At 51.8% G+C, this 18,152-nt stretch overlaps 1 protein-coding gene across 1 annotated transcript in view; it reads right to left on the reverse strand.

Moving 5' to 3' along the window:
• Positions 1-9,631: 9,631 nt before the first annotated feature.
• The window catches only part of TDRD9 (tudor domain containing 9), a 119,517-nt gene continuing 110,996 nt past the window's right edge, over positions 9,632-18,152 (reverse strand). The window contains exons 35-36 of the mRNA XM_045559748.1: positions 11,749-11,821; positions 9,632-10,342 (exon numbers count right to left, since the gene is read on the reverse strand). Of these exons, the coding sequence (XP_045415704.1) occupies positions 10,241-10,342; positions 11,749-11,821 (175 nt within the window). The 3' untranslated portion in view covers positions 9,632-10,240. The remainder of the gene's footprint in view (positions 10,343-11,748; positions 11,822-18,152) is intronic.

The following is an 18,152-nucleotide window of genomic DNA, read 5'->3' on the forward strand; positions in this document are numbered from 1 at the left end:
ACGGTGGCCTTGGGTGGCCCCCACTGACCTCCACATTCATCCACCAACCGGGACAAGAGCCAAGGAGGCCCCCCGGGCTGGAGCCCACCTGACTTCACCCCTGGGAGAGCCCAGAAGGGCAGGGCAGCCGGGCTGAGGGTGGCAGGAGGGTCTCCGCTGGGGGCGTGGCCCCAGATGGCAGGACCCAGGTGGCACACTGCACAGTCCCGTGGAAAGCTGCAGTCCCCAGAAAGAGACTCTCCCTTTGCTGGATTTTGACTCCGTGAGAATTCTTTTGATGACGGACAGAGCACAGGCGATCTCGTCTGCGGGCGAGCAAGTGAATTCTGGCCCGTGGGCATCGGCGTTAGTTTTTGTTGCTGCGGCTGCAGTAACCAAATACCCGGCTGGGTATTTCGTGATGGGCAGAAGTTTATTTCTCACAGTTCTGGAGGCTGAAAGTCCAAGACCAAGGTGCCGGCGGGGCAGTTTTCCCGGAGGCCTGTCCCTTGGTGCGCAGATGTGCCTTCCTGCTGTGTCCTCACAGGGTCCCTCCTCCATGCAGCCACCAGTCCCTGACGTTGCTCCAGGCACCCAAGTTTCCTCTTCTTACGAAGACACCTGTCAGATTGGATTAGGGCCTCATTGTGACTTAATCACCTCTTTAAAGACTATCTCAAACGGAGTCACATTCTGAGGGGCTGGGGTTTTGGGGGTTCAACCTATGACTTTGTGGGGACACAATTCAGCACACAGTATCAAAACCCACCTTTGCCCGCACTGCACCTTCAACACTCCCGATTCACACGTGTGCCTGTCCTGGGACGTCTCCTTCCAGCCTAACACCTGCCGGGGTCCCCACTGTGGGCTAAAGAGGCTCCTTAACACACACTCATCTGGCGTCCCCATGAGAGCCACCACTGGCCACCATAAATCCTGGGCAACCGTGTTTGGGGCCAGGGCAGGCTTTCATGGTGATCGTCCTACCTGGAGTAGCTTTGCTCCCAGGTGTGTGAGCCACATCAAGTCTCTGCTGTCAAAACTATGCAAGGACCAGTCGACCTGACAGCTTTGTCTAAGACACCAGCCAGTCTTTAGATGGCTCAGCTGTTCTGCTCTGCGTTTTTGCTCGACTCCACCTACGTCCACCCTGTGCCCTGCATTTGTGCCAGGTGTGTGTAAGTGTCTGCTCTGGGCCAGGTACTTCTCCAGGCGCTGGGGATTCAGCCCCTGTCCTCCTGGGTTTACCTTCTAAGGGTGGGGGGACAAGCCATGACACACAGCGAGAGATGGTGCTGTCTCCACCGGGGTTGCCAGGGCAGGTCTCTGAAGGGCTGGTGTCCAGGCAGAGCCGGGCAGGTGCCCAGGGCGTAAGCGGGCACGCCGCGTCCACACAGGGCACAGGACATCAGTGGGGTGAGAGCACTGGAGGGGGGGGATGCTGGCTAAGGGCCTGGGGGGGCTGGTGAGGACTTTGGATTCAGTGACCCCCCAGAGGGGCGGGGCTGGGTTGTCACAGCCTCTGGCTCCAAGGAGAGACAGGCATGGGAGTGGGACGAGGAGGTCACAGCAGGCCGCTGTGGGGGTGGGGCCGGGGGCAGGGGTGGCCGACGAGGGGTGGGAGGTGGGCATTTTGGGAACACGTGTTGAGCCTGGGGTACGAGCAAAGGGAAGGGTCGGGGTGACTCTCCTAAGCCTCTGGCCGGAGCAGCGTGCTGGACAGGGGTGTGGTCACTGAGTCGCGAAGACTTGTGGGAAGCGGCTTTGGGGTGCGGGAGGTGCACAACCTGTGTTGGATACGTCGTGTGTGAGGTGGCACCTGGGACACCCAGAGGAGACCACAGCTGTGTGTTCTGGAGTTAGCATGGGGGTGACGTTTAAAGTCATGGGAACAGTGAGGTCACCTAGGAGTGTAAACAGAGACATGGCCCTGGCCTGAGCCCCACATCCTGGCTCAGAGGCCAGGGAGGGAGGAGAGGAGGCAGGAAGTGCCTGGGCATGCCCACAGGTGACTGAGCTTGAGCGAGACGGGAGTGTCGGTGACCTGACCCCAGGTCGCTGCAGCAGAGGGGACAAAGTCCCACTGGAGGGCACTGTGGGACGTGCCCCTGCTGTCAGAGAATTCACTTCTCCCCACAGGCAGGGGGTTCCGAGGGTGCAGGTGTCAGCCCCCCGGGGCAGGGAGCTGTTCCGGGACCCCTGGCTCCTCCTCCACCGGGCAGGACTCCTGACGTCGCCCAGACCCGAGACCAGGGTGTGTGGGGAGCAGCCGGCGGCCCTGCCATCATCTGTTTTATTCTTCAGATTGTTCAGAGAATGTCGTTTTCTGGGGCCCCAAGGAACCTCCTCACCCCCCCCCCGCCCCATGCTCTCACTTCCCGCTGCGCCCGGCCAGGGCCGCTGCTTCCAGGCGGAGCAGGGGGCTCACGCGAGACCCTCCCAGAGCATTTAGAAAATGCACTGTGGGCCCTACCCCAGACCAAGGCCTCGCCGCGGGGCTGTGGGGAGGGTCACGGTGGGGGGCGTCCCTGCGGCCCCGTCTGCCGCCCGCCCGCCTGCTGGCCCCGCCGGGCCCCACCACCGTGGCCGTCCCCCCTGCTCCCCGGCCCACGCTGTCCGCACCTCCGTGCAAGCGGTCCCGGCAGCCCGGGCATGGCGACAGCACCTGCACCTTGTGGAAAACGCGAAACCTCAGGCCTCCCACTCGGAGACTCGGCGGCGGGGCCCAGGCGTCCACGCTGATACCCTGCAGGAGACGCCGATGCAAGCGCGGGCGGGGACCCACTGCTCCAGACCAGGCCAGCAAACCCACGGCCGAGTCTGCCGCCTGCTTCTGTAAACGAGGTGTTGCTGACAGTCGCCCGCTCACCGCCCCGTGTGCTGGGGAAAGGCCCCGCTGGCCCCGTGTGGCCGCCCTCCCCCGGCAGGCACAGGGGCCGCAGGAGCACGCCCACACCCAGTGACTGTCCTCAAGCCACTCATTGGGGTGGCCTTTGTCCCCAAGTGGTTACTTCTGCCTCAAGGCTGGGGGCCTCCCACAGACGAGTGGGGGCTCAGGAGGCATGCAGACGGCAGGGCCAGGCCACCGGCCCCCAAACCCTCACGGTGCCCACTGCGGGCCACGCTGCTCCACGCACCTGACAGATACGGACTCTCGGCATCCTTGAAGCCACACTGAGGTAGATGGCGACACTGCCACTTGGCAGGTGGGGGACTGAGGCACAGAGGGGCTCCCACAGCAGGTGAGCAGCAAGCTGGGCTCCTGGGGTGCTGGCAGCGTGTGAGGCAGGGGCTGACGGTGGCTGGCCCCGTGGGCTGGGGGGGAGCGGAGGTGCGTGGGGACACGGGGAGAGGTGGCCTAAGACATTTCAGGTAGGGGAAGAGGGTCTGGGGCCTGGGCAGGGCACTGAGTAGAGCTGGGGGCCTCTTCAGTAGGTCAGGCCACCCAGGGCGGTGCGAATGCATGACGGGTCGCCCCACCCCACCCTCCCGGCGCTGCCATCCCAGGCACCTGCGAGGTGCGGCCACTCTCTCCTGCCTGAGACCGCACAGGTCTCTGGTGAGCGCAGATGCTGGGAAACTGCAAGGGAGCTGCTCTTTCGGACCCGGGACTCAACAGCCCCCCGGGAGGGAGGCAGCAGTGGCCCCGAGGCCGGGCCTGGGCCCTTTCTTCCAGGCACCCCGTGCACGGAACTCAGCCTGAGCCTGCCCTCCCAGAACCTCAGGGCACTCTGACAGCACAAGACCCGGCTCCACGCACGGATGTGGGGTCCGTCGTTGGACACGAGCTCCCCCTGGGGGAACGCGTGATCTGGGGGTAAGGTAAGGACAGTGTTGCTTCTGCAGGAAAAACCCCCAAAGAGCGCTGACAGCTGAGGGCCGTCTCCCAGCAGCCCCAGGAGCTGGAGGAAAGCATCCATCATTTCCGAGGGTGCCGGCCGCGGCATTTCAGCGGCCACCAAAGCACTCAGTGCGGACAGGGAGGTCTTCAGTGTGGTGCCACACCAGCCAGCCCCTCGCCAGACACCAGACGCCGGTGGCTCGGTCTGGGACTTCCCAGCCCCCAAACAGTGAGAAATAAGTGTGTTCTTCGTAAATCACCCGGCCTCAGCGACTCTGTCGCAGCAACGCAGAACAGACCCAGACAGAAAGCGGAAGGGGGTTTCCAGGGCTGAGAGGGGGAATGAGAAGTTGTGTAAGGGGTATATAGCGTCACACTTGCCAGATGAAAGAGTTCCAGAAGTCTCTTTCACAACAGTGTGAACATACGTAACGCTACTCAGCTGTGCGCTCACAAGTAGTGGAGACGGCAAGTTTCATGTTGCATTTCTCACTACAATTTAAAAAAAGTGAATAGGCAAGGAGAGACTAGGAGACAATGTTCGCAGAACATGTATCTGTCGAAGGATTTGCCTTCTGAATAAGGAACTCCTCCAGCTCAATAAAAATACAGAAAAAAGGTGGGGGACAAGACTTGGACAGACAGTTCACAAAGGAAGAAACTTTAGTATAAAGAATTAACTATGGATAGTAAAAGGGGATTAACTGCTAAGAAGGGTAAAAAGAATTCTAAAGAACATAGGGAGAGACGATGTGGGCGGCCACCACCCCAGGACTGAAGACCACACCCACAGGAGCAGCAAACTTGGAAGAGCCCCTCCAGCACCCCGGGGTGACTCGGAGCTCTCTGGAAGGGTGGCAGCGGCCACCGCATGGCCTGAGGTGTGAAGGCTGGGCCTGGCGGGCAGGAAACCGCTGGCTGCGGCCCAGCGGGAAAGACGCCTGCTGGAGGAAGGAAAGCGCCAGGCCCAGGACGAGAAGCCCCTTCCACCCGCAGGGTCCCTCCGCGCCCTCTATGGCAAGGCTAACGCCGCACCAGCTGGGAAAGAAGGTTTACGGGGACCCGCTTCAATACGATGACAGACAGGGAAGGAGGGTGGCTTGGAGCTGAGCTCCAACTAGCACAGGGTGTAAGTTTTACAACCACGTTGGAGAATTCGGTAGTTTCTTACAAAGTCAAACCACCACCTGCTCTATGACCCAGAAATCCTACAACTCCCAGGTATTTACCCAAGAAAAGTGAAAACATGTATCTACAAAGACTTGTTCATAGACATTTTATTCATAATAGGTAAAAAGTGAAAAGAATCCAAATACTCATCAGTAGGAGAGGAAGTGGTGTATTTACATAATGGACAACGAATTATTGACTTACAGCGTTTTATTCCATTTTGTGCTGCTCTAACAACACAACCTCAAAAACATCATGTTGAGCCAAAGCAGCCTGACACGAGAGCGTATACACTACAGGGCTCCATTTACATGAACTTCTACAACCACCAAAACTAGCCTATGATGAAAGCAATCAGAAGTGTGGTTGTGTGTACGGGAGAACTTTCCGGGCTGCTAGAAATGTTCTGTTTCCCCAATAGCCGCCTGGGTGTCTGAACGCCTCGACATCGCTGCATTGCTGCAGATCCGCACACTTGCCTGCAAGTTATGCCCCGATTTCAAAGGGGAGAAAAGAACTCCTGATTGACAACTGCATGGAAAAGGAGGGAACACAGGAAGACCATCAATGCTGAAGTTCTCACTCTTATCCTGGTGGTACCTTTTAGTTTTACATCCTCCCAAATCAAACGTTATGTCACAATAAGCCTAAACAACCAATACTAAACAAACAACATAACTCTAACAGCTCTTCAAATTCTCTACAAACATACTCCGTGAAGCTGGAAGAAGTTCTGCTTTTGTAACTTGCCATCACTTCCCATAAATGTTTCCAGTTGTTGGTTTTTCCCCAATTCTGAGGTATTCACTATTAACGGTCCGCAAGCCAGTATTAGACAAGCTTCGCGTTTTGCCTGCAAAGACCGACAGCTGCAGAGGCAGAGCCTGCAGTTCTGGAGAGACACGCTAGGTGGCAGCGCCGTCCTCCCCCACTGACAGCTCCCGCCGTGCGAGGGAAACGCTGGTCCCTGGTCTCGGTTTACTGAGACCCGCACCCGTCGTGGAACACGATTTCAGTAGAAAATGTTAAGAGATGATATGCCACTTTCTAAACACAGGTCTTCAAAGGCACAGGCTAATTTAAAGATTCCCATGAAGTTTTTGCCTGTGGGATGTCAACATTATTCTACAGTCATGTGCCATTTAACACGTCCGTCAATGACAGACCACACATACAAGGCGCTTCCACACAATTATCATACCACATTTTTACTGTGCCTGTTCTACATTCAGATGCACAAACACTTACGGCCGCGTTCCCGTTGCCGACAGCGGCACAGTAACGTGCCATGCAGGTGTGTCGCCGGCTACCCCATCCAGGTTTAAGCAAACTCTGTGGTGTTCATGCAAAGATGAAATCACCTGACACATTTCTCAGAATGTAGCCCCATCAAGTGACACGTGAATGTCATTCTCTGAGGTTATAATGGCATCTTTTGTTTTAAAAAAGCCTTTTCAAGCTAATGCACTAAGGTAACTATTCGAGTACGGAGTGAATCCAGGGACTCATCAAAAATGCCTAGCAGCTGCGCCGTGTACTTGCTGCGGGCACCATCGTTGTCCCTGCTGCGGGCTCTGGCTTTTGTATTAACCTGCTGGGAGGGGCTGAGCCACACACAGCTTTGCATTCCTCAGGGTGGCTACTCTACAGTGCAGAGACAAAATGCTTAACGAAGGATTGCTTGCTTGAATTCTGATGATTTAGATATTGTCTATACTTCTAAAAGTAAGTCAGCCTGGTGACTTCAGAGTGGTGAGCAGGTTTGGGTCAGAGTTACTTTGAATTTCGGCAAGTCTAATAAATAGCCTGGAAGCAAATGTCTACAACCGAGCATCATCTAAGATATATCTATCCGCTTTGGTCTCTAACTTTGACTTTTAATACTCCTCTGCAGCTTGGCACTGTGTTGACTGAATATGTATTCTTTTAATTTCTTGGGTTTTTTTTTTTGTTTTTTTTGTTGTTGTTAGTATATATTGTATCAAACAGGAACTATGTTTGGCTGCTTGCAACACAGGCCAAGCCTAACAGAGGCTTTACAAAGTTAATTTCTCTCTCACATAAAAGCAGCCTGCAGGTTGGCAGTCCAGGCCTGGTGGCGTGGCTCCATAGTTGACAGGAACCCAGACTCTGCCTTCATTTGTGGGTGGCTTCCATTCTCAAGGTCCTCTCAAGGTTGAAGCTGGCTGCTGAAGCTCCAGCCATCAGGTCTGCATTCCAGGAAGGAAGCAGGAAAAAAATCTAAATAAACAAAAGGGCTCATACCACCTGCCTGTCTCTCTTTTAGGCAGCTTTCCCAGAAGCTTTATTTAACAACTTCCTACTTTCCTCCCATGGAGCAGAGCTGGTCACATGGCCAAATCTAGCTGCAAGAGACCGAGGGACATGTAATCTCTTAGCTAGGCACACTGCTGCCTTCTCAATAAAACCAGACTCTGTTACTAAAGAAGAGAGGAAGAAATGCAGGATCAGTTCTGCCACAGGTAACGACTCAGGAATTCCAGTTCGTATGACAGGTCAGTGTGGTCAGACGTGTGCGGCACTGGGAGCACCTCTCTCCCCGCTTACCCGGCTCCCACTCTCACCCCACCCTCACTGCCACTCAGTCCGACCATCGCCCGTCGGATGACGGAGGTCACTGTCTGTGACATCCTCCACAGGCTGCTCTGCGCTCTCAATCCTAGGCAGACATGCACAAGCACAAGCTCGTACAGACACACACGTGGGTTTCTGGTTACTGACTTTTTCGCAGGGTATAACGCACACATCTGCATCTTTCTTTTCTCCTGGTATCCCGTAGAAATCTCTTCAGGTTAACAGCTGCAACTCTCAACTCCTTGTCCGAGTGGCTGCACAGTATTGCTTGACGTGGACGCTGTAATGGGCTTGGACGTGCCCTTCCGAGAGGCAGTCACCTTCCCAGCATTCGGCCGGCCGCACTGCACGGGGTCCTCACACATCTGAGTCGAGGGCAAGTCTGCTTTCGGTTTTCACAGCTGCTGCCACACTGACTTCCAAAAGCTGCTAAAACACTTCATACATTTACCAGCAATATGTATTTTTCCCACCAGTTCCCTGTCAGTAAGCCACATACTGGGGGAAAATATTTGCAAAACACCTATCTGATAAAAGACATCCAAAATATACAAAAACCTCTTAAAATTCAATAATAACCACCTAATTAAAAAGGGGGAAAGATCTGAACAGACACCTCACTAAAGAGAACATACAGATGGCAAATAATCACGGGAAAGACGCTCCACACCGTATGTCATCAGGGCAGTGTGAACTAAAACACTGGAATTCCACTGCACATGTATCAGAACAGCAAACATCCACACTGCCGACCGCACCGAATGCTGATGAGGACGCAGAGCCATGGGAACTCCAATGCGCGGCTGGCAGGAATGCACAATGGTACGGCCACTTTGGAAGAGCTACACGTACTCTTACCAAATGATGTAGCGATCACATCCCCTGGTATTTGCCCAAATGAGCTGAAAACTCATATCCACACAAAAACTTGCATACAAATGTTTACAGTAGATTTACTCAAATTGCCAAAAACTGGAAGTAGCCAAGATGTCCCTCAATAGGTGAATGGAAAATGAGTTATGGTACATCCATACAATGGAATATTATTTGGCCATAAAAATGAGTTATCAAGCCTTGAAAAGGCACAGAGGAACCATAAATACATATTGCTAAGTGAAAGCAGCCAGTCTGAAAAGGTTCATACTGTATAATTCTCAATGTATGTCATTCTGGAAAAGGCAAAACTATGGAGACAGTAAAAAGATGGGTGGTGGCAGTGGGAAGAGGGGATCTATCACTGGTTTAAGGGCTGTGACTCTGAGGACAGTGACACAGTGACAGGCGGGTGCTGCCTGTCCACTGCAGCTGCCTCAGCTCTCTTCCCTCTTGGCACCCAGCTGCCCCTGAGCCCCAGCACAGCTGCCCGGCCCAGGGCTGGGCCCTCAGTTTTGCAGATGCTCCCCGGTATGGGATGGTGTCTGAGACCTCTACACAAGCTCCTGTTTGTGGTCCCACTTTGATACCCAAATGCATGTGCTTCTCGTATTTTCCCACACTTTTCGAATTGTCCTCCTGGGACAAGCCGGCTTCAGCCCAGCACCTCTCTGATCCTTCGACTCACCCACTCACATTGGTGCACGGGCTCAGTCATGTGCTGAATCCTCCACTGCTCACTGGTGCACAGGCTCAGTCACGCACTGAATCTTCCACTGCTCATTGGTGCACGGGCTCAGTCATGTGCTGAATCTTCCACTGCTCATTGGTACACGGGCTCAGTCACGTGCCAAATCCTCCACTGCTCATTGGTGCACGGGCTCAGTCACATGCCAAATCCTCCACTGCTCATTGGTGCACGGGCTCAGTCACGCGCCAAATCCTATACTGCTCATTGGTGCATGGGCTCAGTCATGTACTGACTCTTCCACTGCTGTATTTACAAGGGCTCTGTTTCCAGACCAACCCTTACTGATATAAGATGTGACTTTTTAGAAGAGGTCTATATCCTTGTTATCAGTTTTATAAATTCAGATATTTCTGGAACAAAATACATTTTAATCTCCTCTGATTAAAAACCGTCAGAAACAGCAGCTTTGTTTAATGCTTTTATTGTTTTAACACAGATATACTACTGCCAGGTAATCTCTCTGATTTCCAAAACATGGACCAAGAATTGCAACCTCACTAAAAATCTTAAATATACAAAACTGAAGTTTTACCAAAATTAGATATTTTCCCTCATGGAAAAAAGAAAATCAGAAAACACCACATGGTTTTAAGAAAACCACAGTTTTCCCTCGTGGTAAACTGGAAGTCTGGTTTTTCCCATACTCTGGGTTTAAATCTCTGTAACAGAATAGAATACACAAGGACATTCTGCAAACTTACATGTAGGATTAGCTGCTTATATTTACCTTAACAAATTTAAGCAAAATGCGGCTCTTTTTCCAAATAAAGTCTCCTGTCAGAAAAATTTTTCCCAAAATATTTAATACAGTGATTTTCTGTTTCTAGAACAGACTAGAATTCCCGATCCTTCCCACCTGAAAAGACACACCACTCTCCGACGACCACCCAAAGAAAACAGGAACTGGGATGGAGAAGACCTGGGCCGCAGCATCCGTGTTCAGACGCAGACAAAGTCAGTCTGCAGACGCAGCCTTCAGTCCGCCCCTCGCGCTGCCTTCAGGACGGACTGGGACTCGCCTGCCGGCACGTTCAGGCGCTGAGCACGATCAGCTTGTGAAGCTGGTACAGGAAGTTGTTCTTCCCTCTGCTGCTCTCCCGGTCAGCCTGCTCCATGACCAGCTTTGGGTCAACCTAATCGGGCAGAGAGAGGGTCCAATGAGGATCTACGACAGGGCTTTTCTAGACATTAAATAACATCACACACAAACACACACAGATAAAAGATAGCAGAAAGTACTTCAAGTTTTCCAAAAATATTTACAGAACACTTCCCTAGTCTCACATTTTATACTATGTACTTTTAAATTCATGTTTAATAATATAGCAACCTCTCCTAAGAAACTCCCATATATTCCATATATAAATGTGAACAGGAACATCATTATAGTTAAAACATGTAAGTTTCTAAAATATACCAACCTGGAAGTGAAATTCTGCTTTCAAACTAAGTCCTGCTACTATGGCAACTTCAAAGGCCCCTGACGGATTCAATCGTCGCTGTGCCTGGTGCCACCTCCCTCTGTGCACACAATGGAGCTGGATCCAGTGGACCAGCCCTGAGGGCGCCACAAAGGGAACCCAGTGGACGGCACGGGGGAATGCCACTCCACTCGCAGTGGAGGAGGCCTTTAGGCGCAGGGAGGACAAACAATATCCAGAAGCACAATCTCGCTTAAATTGCCAGAGTGACAGGGACTACTGCCCCAGCAGGATTGCTTGTAAAGACGTGCCTGGCTAGAATTAAAGCTTCGAATTCCTCCCCGACTTCCTTTTCCTGAAGTCACATTTTATTCAATTTTCAGAGCCTTACAGACAAGAAATGTCAAGGAGCCTAACATGGCCCCGCCCTGTTTCACAACTGCGTCCTGGCAAGTCCCTATGGTGAGCCCCTAACCCCCCACGTGATGGCATTTGGAGGTGGGGGGGCCTTGGGAGGCGGTTAGGGGTGGATGAGGTCCCAAGAGTGGGATGGGATTAGTGCCTCTGCAAGAACAGACACCAGAGAGCTGGGGCTCTCCCTGTGCCACGTGAGGACGCAGAGAAGGTGGCCGTTTGCAAGCCCTCACCAAAACCAACCACGCTGGCACCCTGCTCCAGGCCTTGCAGCTTCCAGAACTGTGAGAGACCGAAGTCCGTGTTCATAAGCCACCCACTTCCCCACTGTGGCACTTTGTTCCAGCAGCCTGAGCAGACCAAGACAACAAGCAATGCCACCTAAAAGCGGATAAGCCAGCCACGTGACAGGAATGGCCAAAGAGTGTTTCACACAGACCCCTACAAGCTCAAGGGACCAATGCAGACACTCCTACCCATTTTCTGCCAACTCACAGGGCAATCAGCCTGGTTTCTGACTTCTGCCAAGGCATTAAATAGAAGATAATGCCCAGAAACAGCCCCTCTGCTCTGTGGCATCCGCTGTTCACCACCAGAACCACCCACCTTACTCCTGTCTCTGCTGTCCCGCCCTCAGCCCACCCAGGGCCCGTGCCCTCACCCGCCTGGCCGGCTGTTCCCAGGGCAGCCTGCTTCCCGCTCACCTGATTCCACTCGTAGGGCTTTTCGTGCCACTTAGGAACAACCTTCTCTCTTGGTTTCAACTGACAGAACAAACTAAAATTTTTAAAAAAAATTAAGTTATCTTAATTATACATTAGTAATTGAAAACACTGCTGTGAGTTTTTAAAAAAATATTTAAACCTTATATATTTCTCTCAGAATTAGAACTATGATAAATTTTTAAAAGGTCAAAACTTACATAGTTATCATCAGAAAATAATTTTAATCTATTGCACATTCAAACACAGAAAGCAAGGGAACGCAGCAGGTAAGGCCAAGCCTGCCCTCTGTTCCCTTAGCAACCAGTCGAGGTTGCTCCATGACCAGTCACTGCGTCACTGAGTCAAGTTCTATGAAATGTAACAGGACACTTCACATCCTCACTCTTAAGCAGCCACGACAAGTTGGAAATATCGACAACTTAAACAGTAAAGAGATAGGGAATTCTAGCCATGAGAAGTAAAGAGCTCTGCAAAGCCTCCCTCCCAAAAAACTATAAAACAAGACAAAATTGTAAAAAAAAAAAAAAAAAAAAAAAAAAACCATTTGAAGGCTCTGGAAATTAACCAAACGCAAACAACAAGCTGAGAAGCATTCATTCAAGAAAAACTGCCAAACCCCAGGTGGGAACAGTGGAGCCTGCGGAGTCCTCGCCCAGAGCTGCTCCCACGCACCCAGCACCTGCCAGCTCAATCTGGTGCCATCATGCTGCCAGGGCCAGGCTCGCCTTGAAAACCAGCGCCTTCGCTGCCAGAGGAGCTTACTTTGATTGGAGCAGAGGGTGAAACAGCCTCACGCCTCCAGCATGTCAGTAAAAACAGCAACTGCAGGAAGTGAATGGAGAAAGCCCATGGCCCGGCCAGCCCTAGGTCACGAGGCCACCTGGGGCCAGCAGCCTACCAACAAACTGTCCCAACACTGAAGAGGGAGCTCTTAGAAACAAAGAATGCCACACATAGCCAGTGGGCTCTCCACATGTCCCTGGCCACCAACTAGGAGGGCGCACACACGCACGAGAAAGACCTGAAGCCCTGGGAAAATACAAGCCAGGGAAGAGTGAAAAGTGCCTGAACTTTAAATGCACCCCCAGCCCACAGATCACTGGTGAGGGCAGACGCCTTATGGGCTTAGGTTTTTAAGCACAACTCCTGGTTAGCACTGACTGAGCGCTAAGCACTGCAGACACAAGCTAGGCTAAAAAATAAAAATGAGAATAAAACCAAAACAGAACCCAGGATCAGTGACCTCACAAATGGGTGGGGGGCAGACTTACAGATTAAGTCTAGACAAGTTTCTAAAGTTAAACAAAACTAACAACAAAAAGCAAAGGCTCATTTTCAACAAAAACTGTTAGGAGACATGCAAAGACACGGGAACGTGTGGCCCACACTCAGGAAGAAAGCGGCAGCCGACAGAAGCGACCGAGCAGGCCCACGTGGGGTCAGCACACACAGATCTCACTGCAGCCGCTGTAAGGATGTTCGGAGAATTAAGGGAAAACGTGATCATAATCACTCAAAGAGAATCTCAATGAAAATTAAAAACTATACAAAAGAACCAGATAGAAATTCTAGAGTTGAAAAGTACAGTAACTGACATGGAAAATTTCCTGCAGCGGATCAGCATCTGCAGGAGTCTGAGATCACATAATGAAGAACCAGCAAACTTACAGACAGATCAGTAGAAATTAACTGATCTGAAGAAAAAAGAGGAAAAAGACTGAAAAATGACCAGAGCCTCAGAGACTAGTGGGACAACATGCATTATTAACACATTTAATGTTAGTGCACTAACGTGTGTAATACATGCACGTGTGTGGTCTATGCACACTAATACATGTGCAACGTATGCATACTGACATATGTGTAAAGTAGTGTTTTCCAAAAGGAGAGGAGAGCAGCCATAGGGCAGAAAAAAATACTTGAAAAAATTCAAAACTGCAAATAGGTTGTAAGTAAAAGAAAAGGAAAAGATGCCATGCAAACGGTAACTAAAGAGAGCTGGAGTGGCTGTGTTAGTGTAGAACAGGACTGAAACAACATTTTAGTTAATTCTGCGATGGCTTGCTTAATTTATAGCTAATAGCCAAAGTCCGCTTTTGTATACAAGGCCTGCTTGCTTAATTTATAGCTAATAGCCAAAGTCCGCTTTTGTATACAAGGCCTGCTTGCTTAATTTATAGCTAATAGCCAAAGTCCGCTTTTGTATACAAGGCCTGCTTGCTTAATTTATAGCTAATAGCTAATAGCCAAAGTCCGCTTTTGTATACAAGGATGGCTTGCCTAACGCTTGGTTGCGATAAAGAGCTAAAAAAAAAAAAAAAAAAAAAGAAAACATAAAAGACCTGTACTCCCGCTGCGCGGGGTCCCTGCCCATAGAAAGAGACCACTGCGTTGGTGCTCGGGGCTTGGACCCTAGTTCGAACTAGTCAATAAACTCCTTTGCCTTTTACAGCCTCAGTGACTCTGTCATTCTGTTCCCGGGGCCGAGGGAATCTGGCTCTAACATTTTGGGGGCTCGTCCGGGATCCCAAATCCCCCGGAACAGAATCCGGATCCGAGGAGGAGTTGGAACTCTTGAAATCCGTACGGTGTAGGTGATTGGGCCCTGGAAAGAGACCGGCAGAAGACTTAGGCGGACGCGCTGGTGGGTCGCTGGTCGGGAGTGACAGGAGACGTCCGTCACCCCCACGGTTGGTTTTGCTTTTTTTTTGGTTTCCAGTCAGTGGGAGGCACTCCCGAGAGGGGAGATAAGTCCGGGGCCACTCGGCAGTCAGTGGGAGGCACTCCCGAGAGGGGAGATAAGTCCGGGGCCACTCGGCAGTCAGTGGGAGGCACTCCTGAGAGGGGAGATAAGTCCGGGGCCACTTGATGGAAACGGTGTTTAGAAAGGCGAAACCAGGTGGATCCGTTTGACGAGGAATCCAAACGGTAGCCGGCTAAGTTGTGTGTTGCGGGAGGCACCCCCGAGCGGGGATAAGTCCGGGGCCGCTGTTTGTCATTCTGTCTTTGTTTGTTCCCCCGTTGTCGTTACTTTGTCGTCTCGTCTGTGTTTTTCGCTTCTATGACGCGCCTGGTCTTGGAAGGTGCAGTGTTCTGGGTGCAGCTCTTCCTCCTCTGTTCACTAGCCCTGGTGTTTGGTGTCGGTCTATACACTGTAACACCCCAGTCTTGGAGTACTCCACAGAAGTGTGCATTTACATTCTTCTACTGGGTTGTAGTGGGAGTCCTAGCGTGGCTCCGGATCGACCCTCCCTTCTAAGAGGTAAAGTCTGTCTGTCTGACTGAGTGAATGAAGTGTGACTGTATGAGGTTCCACGGCTACGGCTACGGAATCTGAGTGGGTCCTAACCTGCGTTTCTGTGGCGACGTCGTACGGCATAACGGTGATTCACTCCCCTAAAAAGGAGTGACCGGGCCCGGGCTTTATACGGGTACACCTTAGCCAAGACGCGCCTAAGTTCCCGCGAGGGACGCAGCCAGGCGGACACCTGAAAGAACTCCCTCCCCTGATACCCTTGTGAGCATGGGTCAGACTCAGACAACGCCTCTGTCTATCCTCATTGATCATTTCAAAAATGTTAAGGAAAGGGCACACAGTCTTTCCTTGGATATAAAGAAAAATAAATTTATCACTTTGTGTGAGGCAGAGTGGCCAGCCTTCGGGGTAGGATGGCCACAGGAAGGAACATTTGATGCTGAGCTTATTGAAAAAATAAAAGGGATAGTCTTTGGTCATCACGGTCATCTGGACCAAGCCCCCTATATTATAGTCTGGCAAGACTTGGTCCAGGATCCGCCACCTTGGCTAAGGGCCCTCCTGCCAGCATCAAGGAAGAGGACACAAGCCCTGGTTACCAAAGAGATAAAGAAGAGTGGGGTGCAGGATCCTCAGCCCACAGGGTCACCTGTGCTGCCAGACTCTAATCTATATCCAGATTTAATAGACCTAGAGTGGCATACACCCCCACCTTATGATCCCAGGGTGGCCCAGGGGGCCCAGGCGGCTCCTGCGGCTCCTGCGGCCCAGGGGAAGACGGGGCCTCCGACGGGGGGGGCCGGCGTACGGCACTAGACAACGGACTGGACAAACTCCAGATCTTGAACCAGTGAGGGCGCTTCCCTTGAGGGCCGTGGGACCCCCAGGAGTGGATGGGGAGCAGGCGCATCAGTACTGGCCCTTCTCCACCAGTGATCTTTATAATTGGAAATCTCAAAATGCAAATTTCTCTGATAATCCGAGAGATCTAATTAACCTTTTAGATTCTGTCCTTTTCACTCATCAGCCCACATGGGACGACTGCCAACAGTTACTTAAGGTTCTCTTTACCACGGAGGAGAGGGAGCGAATCCAGGGGGAGGCTCGAAAGTTAGTTCCTGGAGAGGACGGCAGGCCCACTGTCAACCCTCGGGTCATCGACCAGACCTTTCCCCTTGAACGGCCGCCCTGGGACTACAATGAGGCTGAAGGTAGGGAGCGTCTCCGGGTCTACCGCCAGACTCTGATGGCCGGTCTCCGGGCGGCGGCACGGAAGCCGACCAATTTGGCTAAGGTAGGGGATGTTCGGCAGGGGCCCGAGGAGAGTCCAGCGGCTTATCTAGAAAGGATTATGGAGGCTTTCAGACAGTACACTCCCATAGATCCCACTGCAGAAGAGAGCAAGGCGGCAGTAATGATGGCTTTTGTTAACCAGGCAGCCCCGGACATTAGGCGTAAAGTGCAAAAAATAGAAAGGCTGAGTGAGAAAACTTTGAAAGACCTGCTGGAAGTGGCGGAAAAAGTCTATAACTATAGGGAGACGCCAGAAGAAAAGTTAGAAAGAATGAGACAGGAAGATAGGAAGTTCCAGGCTGGTGAGGCACGTAAGGCAAATAAGGAGATGGCTAAGATCCTACTTGCAGCCATGGGAAGGGGACAGTCAGGGGCAGATGGCAAAGAACGACCCTGGAGGGAAAGAATAGGCAAGGATCAGTGCGCCCACTGCAAGGAGCATGGACATTGGGCTAGAGAATGTCCCAAGAAAAAAGGGGGCCCAGGGAGCAGAGCATCGCCTAAGAGAGTCTTACTAGCAGGGCAAGGAGAAGATAGTGAATAGGGAAGACGGGGTTCGGTGCCCCTCCCCGAGCCCAGGGTAACTTTGCAAGTGGAGGGGAACCCAGTTAGCTTCCTGGTGGACACAGGGGCAGAATACTCGGTGATTACCAAAACTACTGGAAAACTATCCAATAAGACTAGCTGGGTACAGGGGGCGACTGGAATTAAGCCCTACCAATGGACCACTCAACGAAAGTTAGATTTGAGCTCGGGGCAAGTGAGTCATGCTTTTATGGTCATTCCAGAATGCCCCACCCCATTATTAGGAAGGGACATACTCACAAAATTAAAGGCCCGTATCTACTTTGAAGAAGAAGGAATAATAATAACTGATAATAAAGGCAATCTTATCAGTAGCCCCCGGGTTACTCAAATCTTGACCTTGGCTCAGGCAGACGAGTACCGACTGTATCAGCCCATGAAGGTCAATCAGGAAGGGGAAATGAGCTACTGGCTTCATGAGTTTCCTGAAGCCTGGGCTGAGACAGGGGGAGCAGGATGGGCAAAGCATCGGCCGCCTCTCTATATTGAACTGAAACCAGGAGCTGAACCAGCCCGGGTCAGGCAATATCCTATGCCCCAGGAGGCCAAGATGGGCATAATGCCCCACATTCGAAGGCTTCTAGATGCTGGAATCCTCCGAAAGTGCCAGTCAGCTTGGAACACTCCGTTGTTGCCAGTGAGGAAACTGGGTGGGAAAGATTATCGGCCTGTGCAGGACCTCAGGGAGGTCAACGCGCGGGTCCTAGACATCCACCCTACGGTTCCCAACCCTTATACCCTGCTAAGCACCCTTCCCCCGACACAAACCTGGTACACTGTCCTGGATTTAAAGGATGCTTTCTTCAGTTTGGCAGTAGCCCCGCGCAGCCAGGAAATATTTGCCTTTGAATGGCAAGATGAGGAAAGGGGAATTCAGGGGCAACTGACCTGGACAAGGCTGCCTCAAGGGTTTAAGAACTCACCCACCTTGTTCAATGAGGCCCTTCATGATGATTTGGGTGAATACCGTGCCAACCACCCAAAAGTGACTTTGCTGCAGTATGTAGATGATCTGCTACTAGCTGCCCCAACCCCACAGACCTGCTTGAAAGGCACTAAGGACCTGCTTAGGGTGCTAAGTGAACGGGGATATCGGGCCAGTGCTAAAAAGGCCCAGATCTGCAAAGAAGAAGTCACTTATCTAGGATATAAAATAAAAGGAGGTCAGCGATGGCTGACTGAGGCAATGAAACAGACTGTGTTAGGGATTCCCACCCCAACTTCATGTCAAGAAGTGCGAGAATTCCTG

This window comes from Lemur catta, chromosome 1 (assembly GCF_020740605.2).
Source record: "Lemur catta isolate mLemCat1 chromosome 1, mLemCat1.pri, whole genome shotgun sequence".
NCBI classification, from domain to species: domain Eukaryota; kingdom Metazoa; phylum Chordata; class Mammalia; order Primates; family Lemuridae; genus Lemur; species Lemur catta.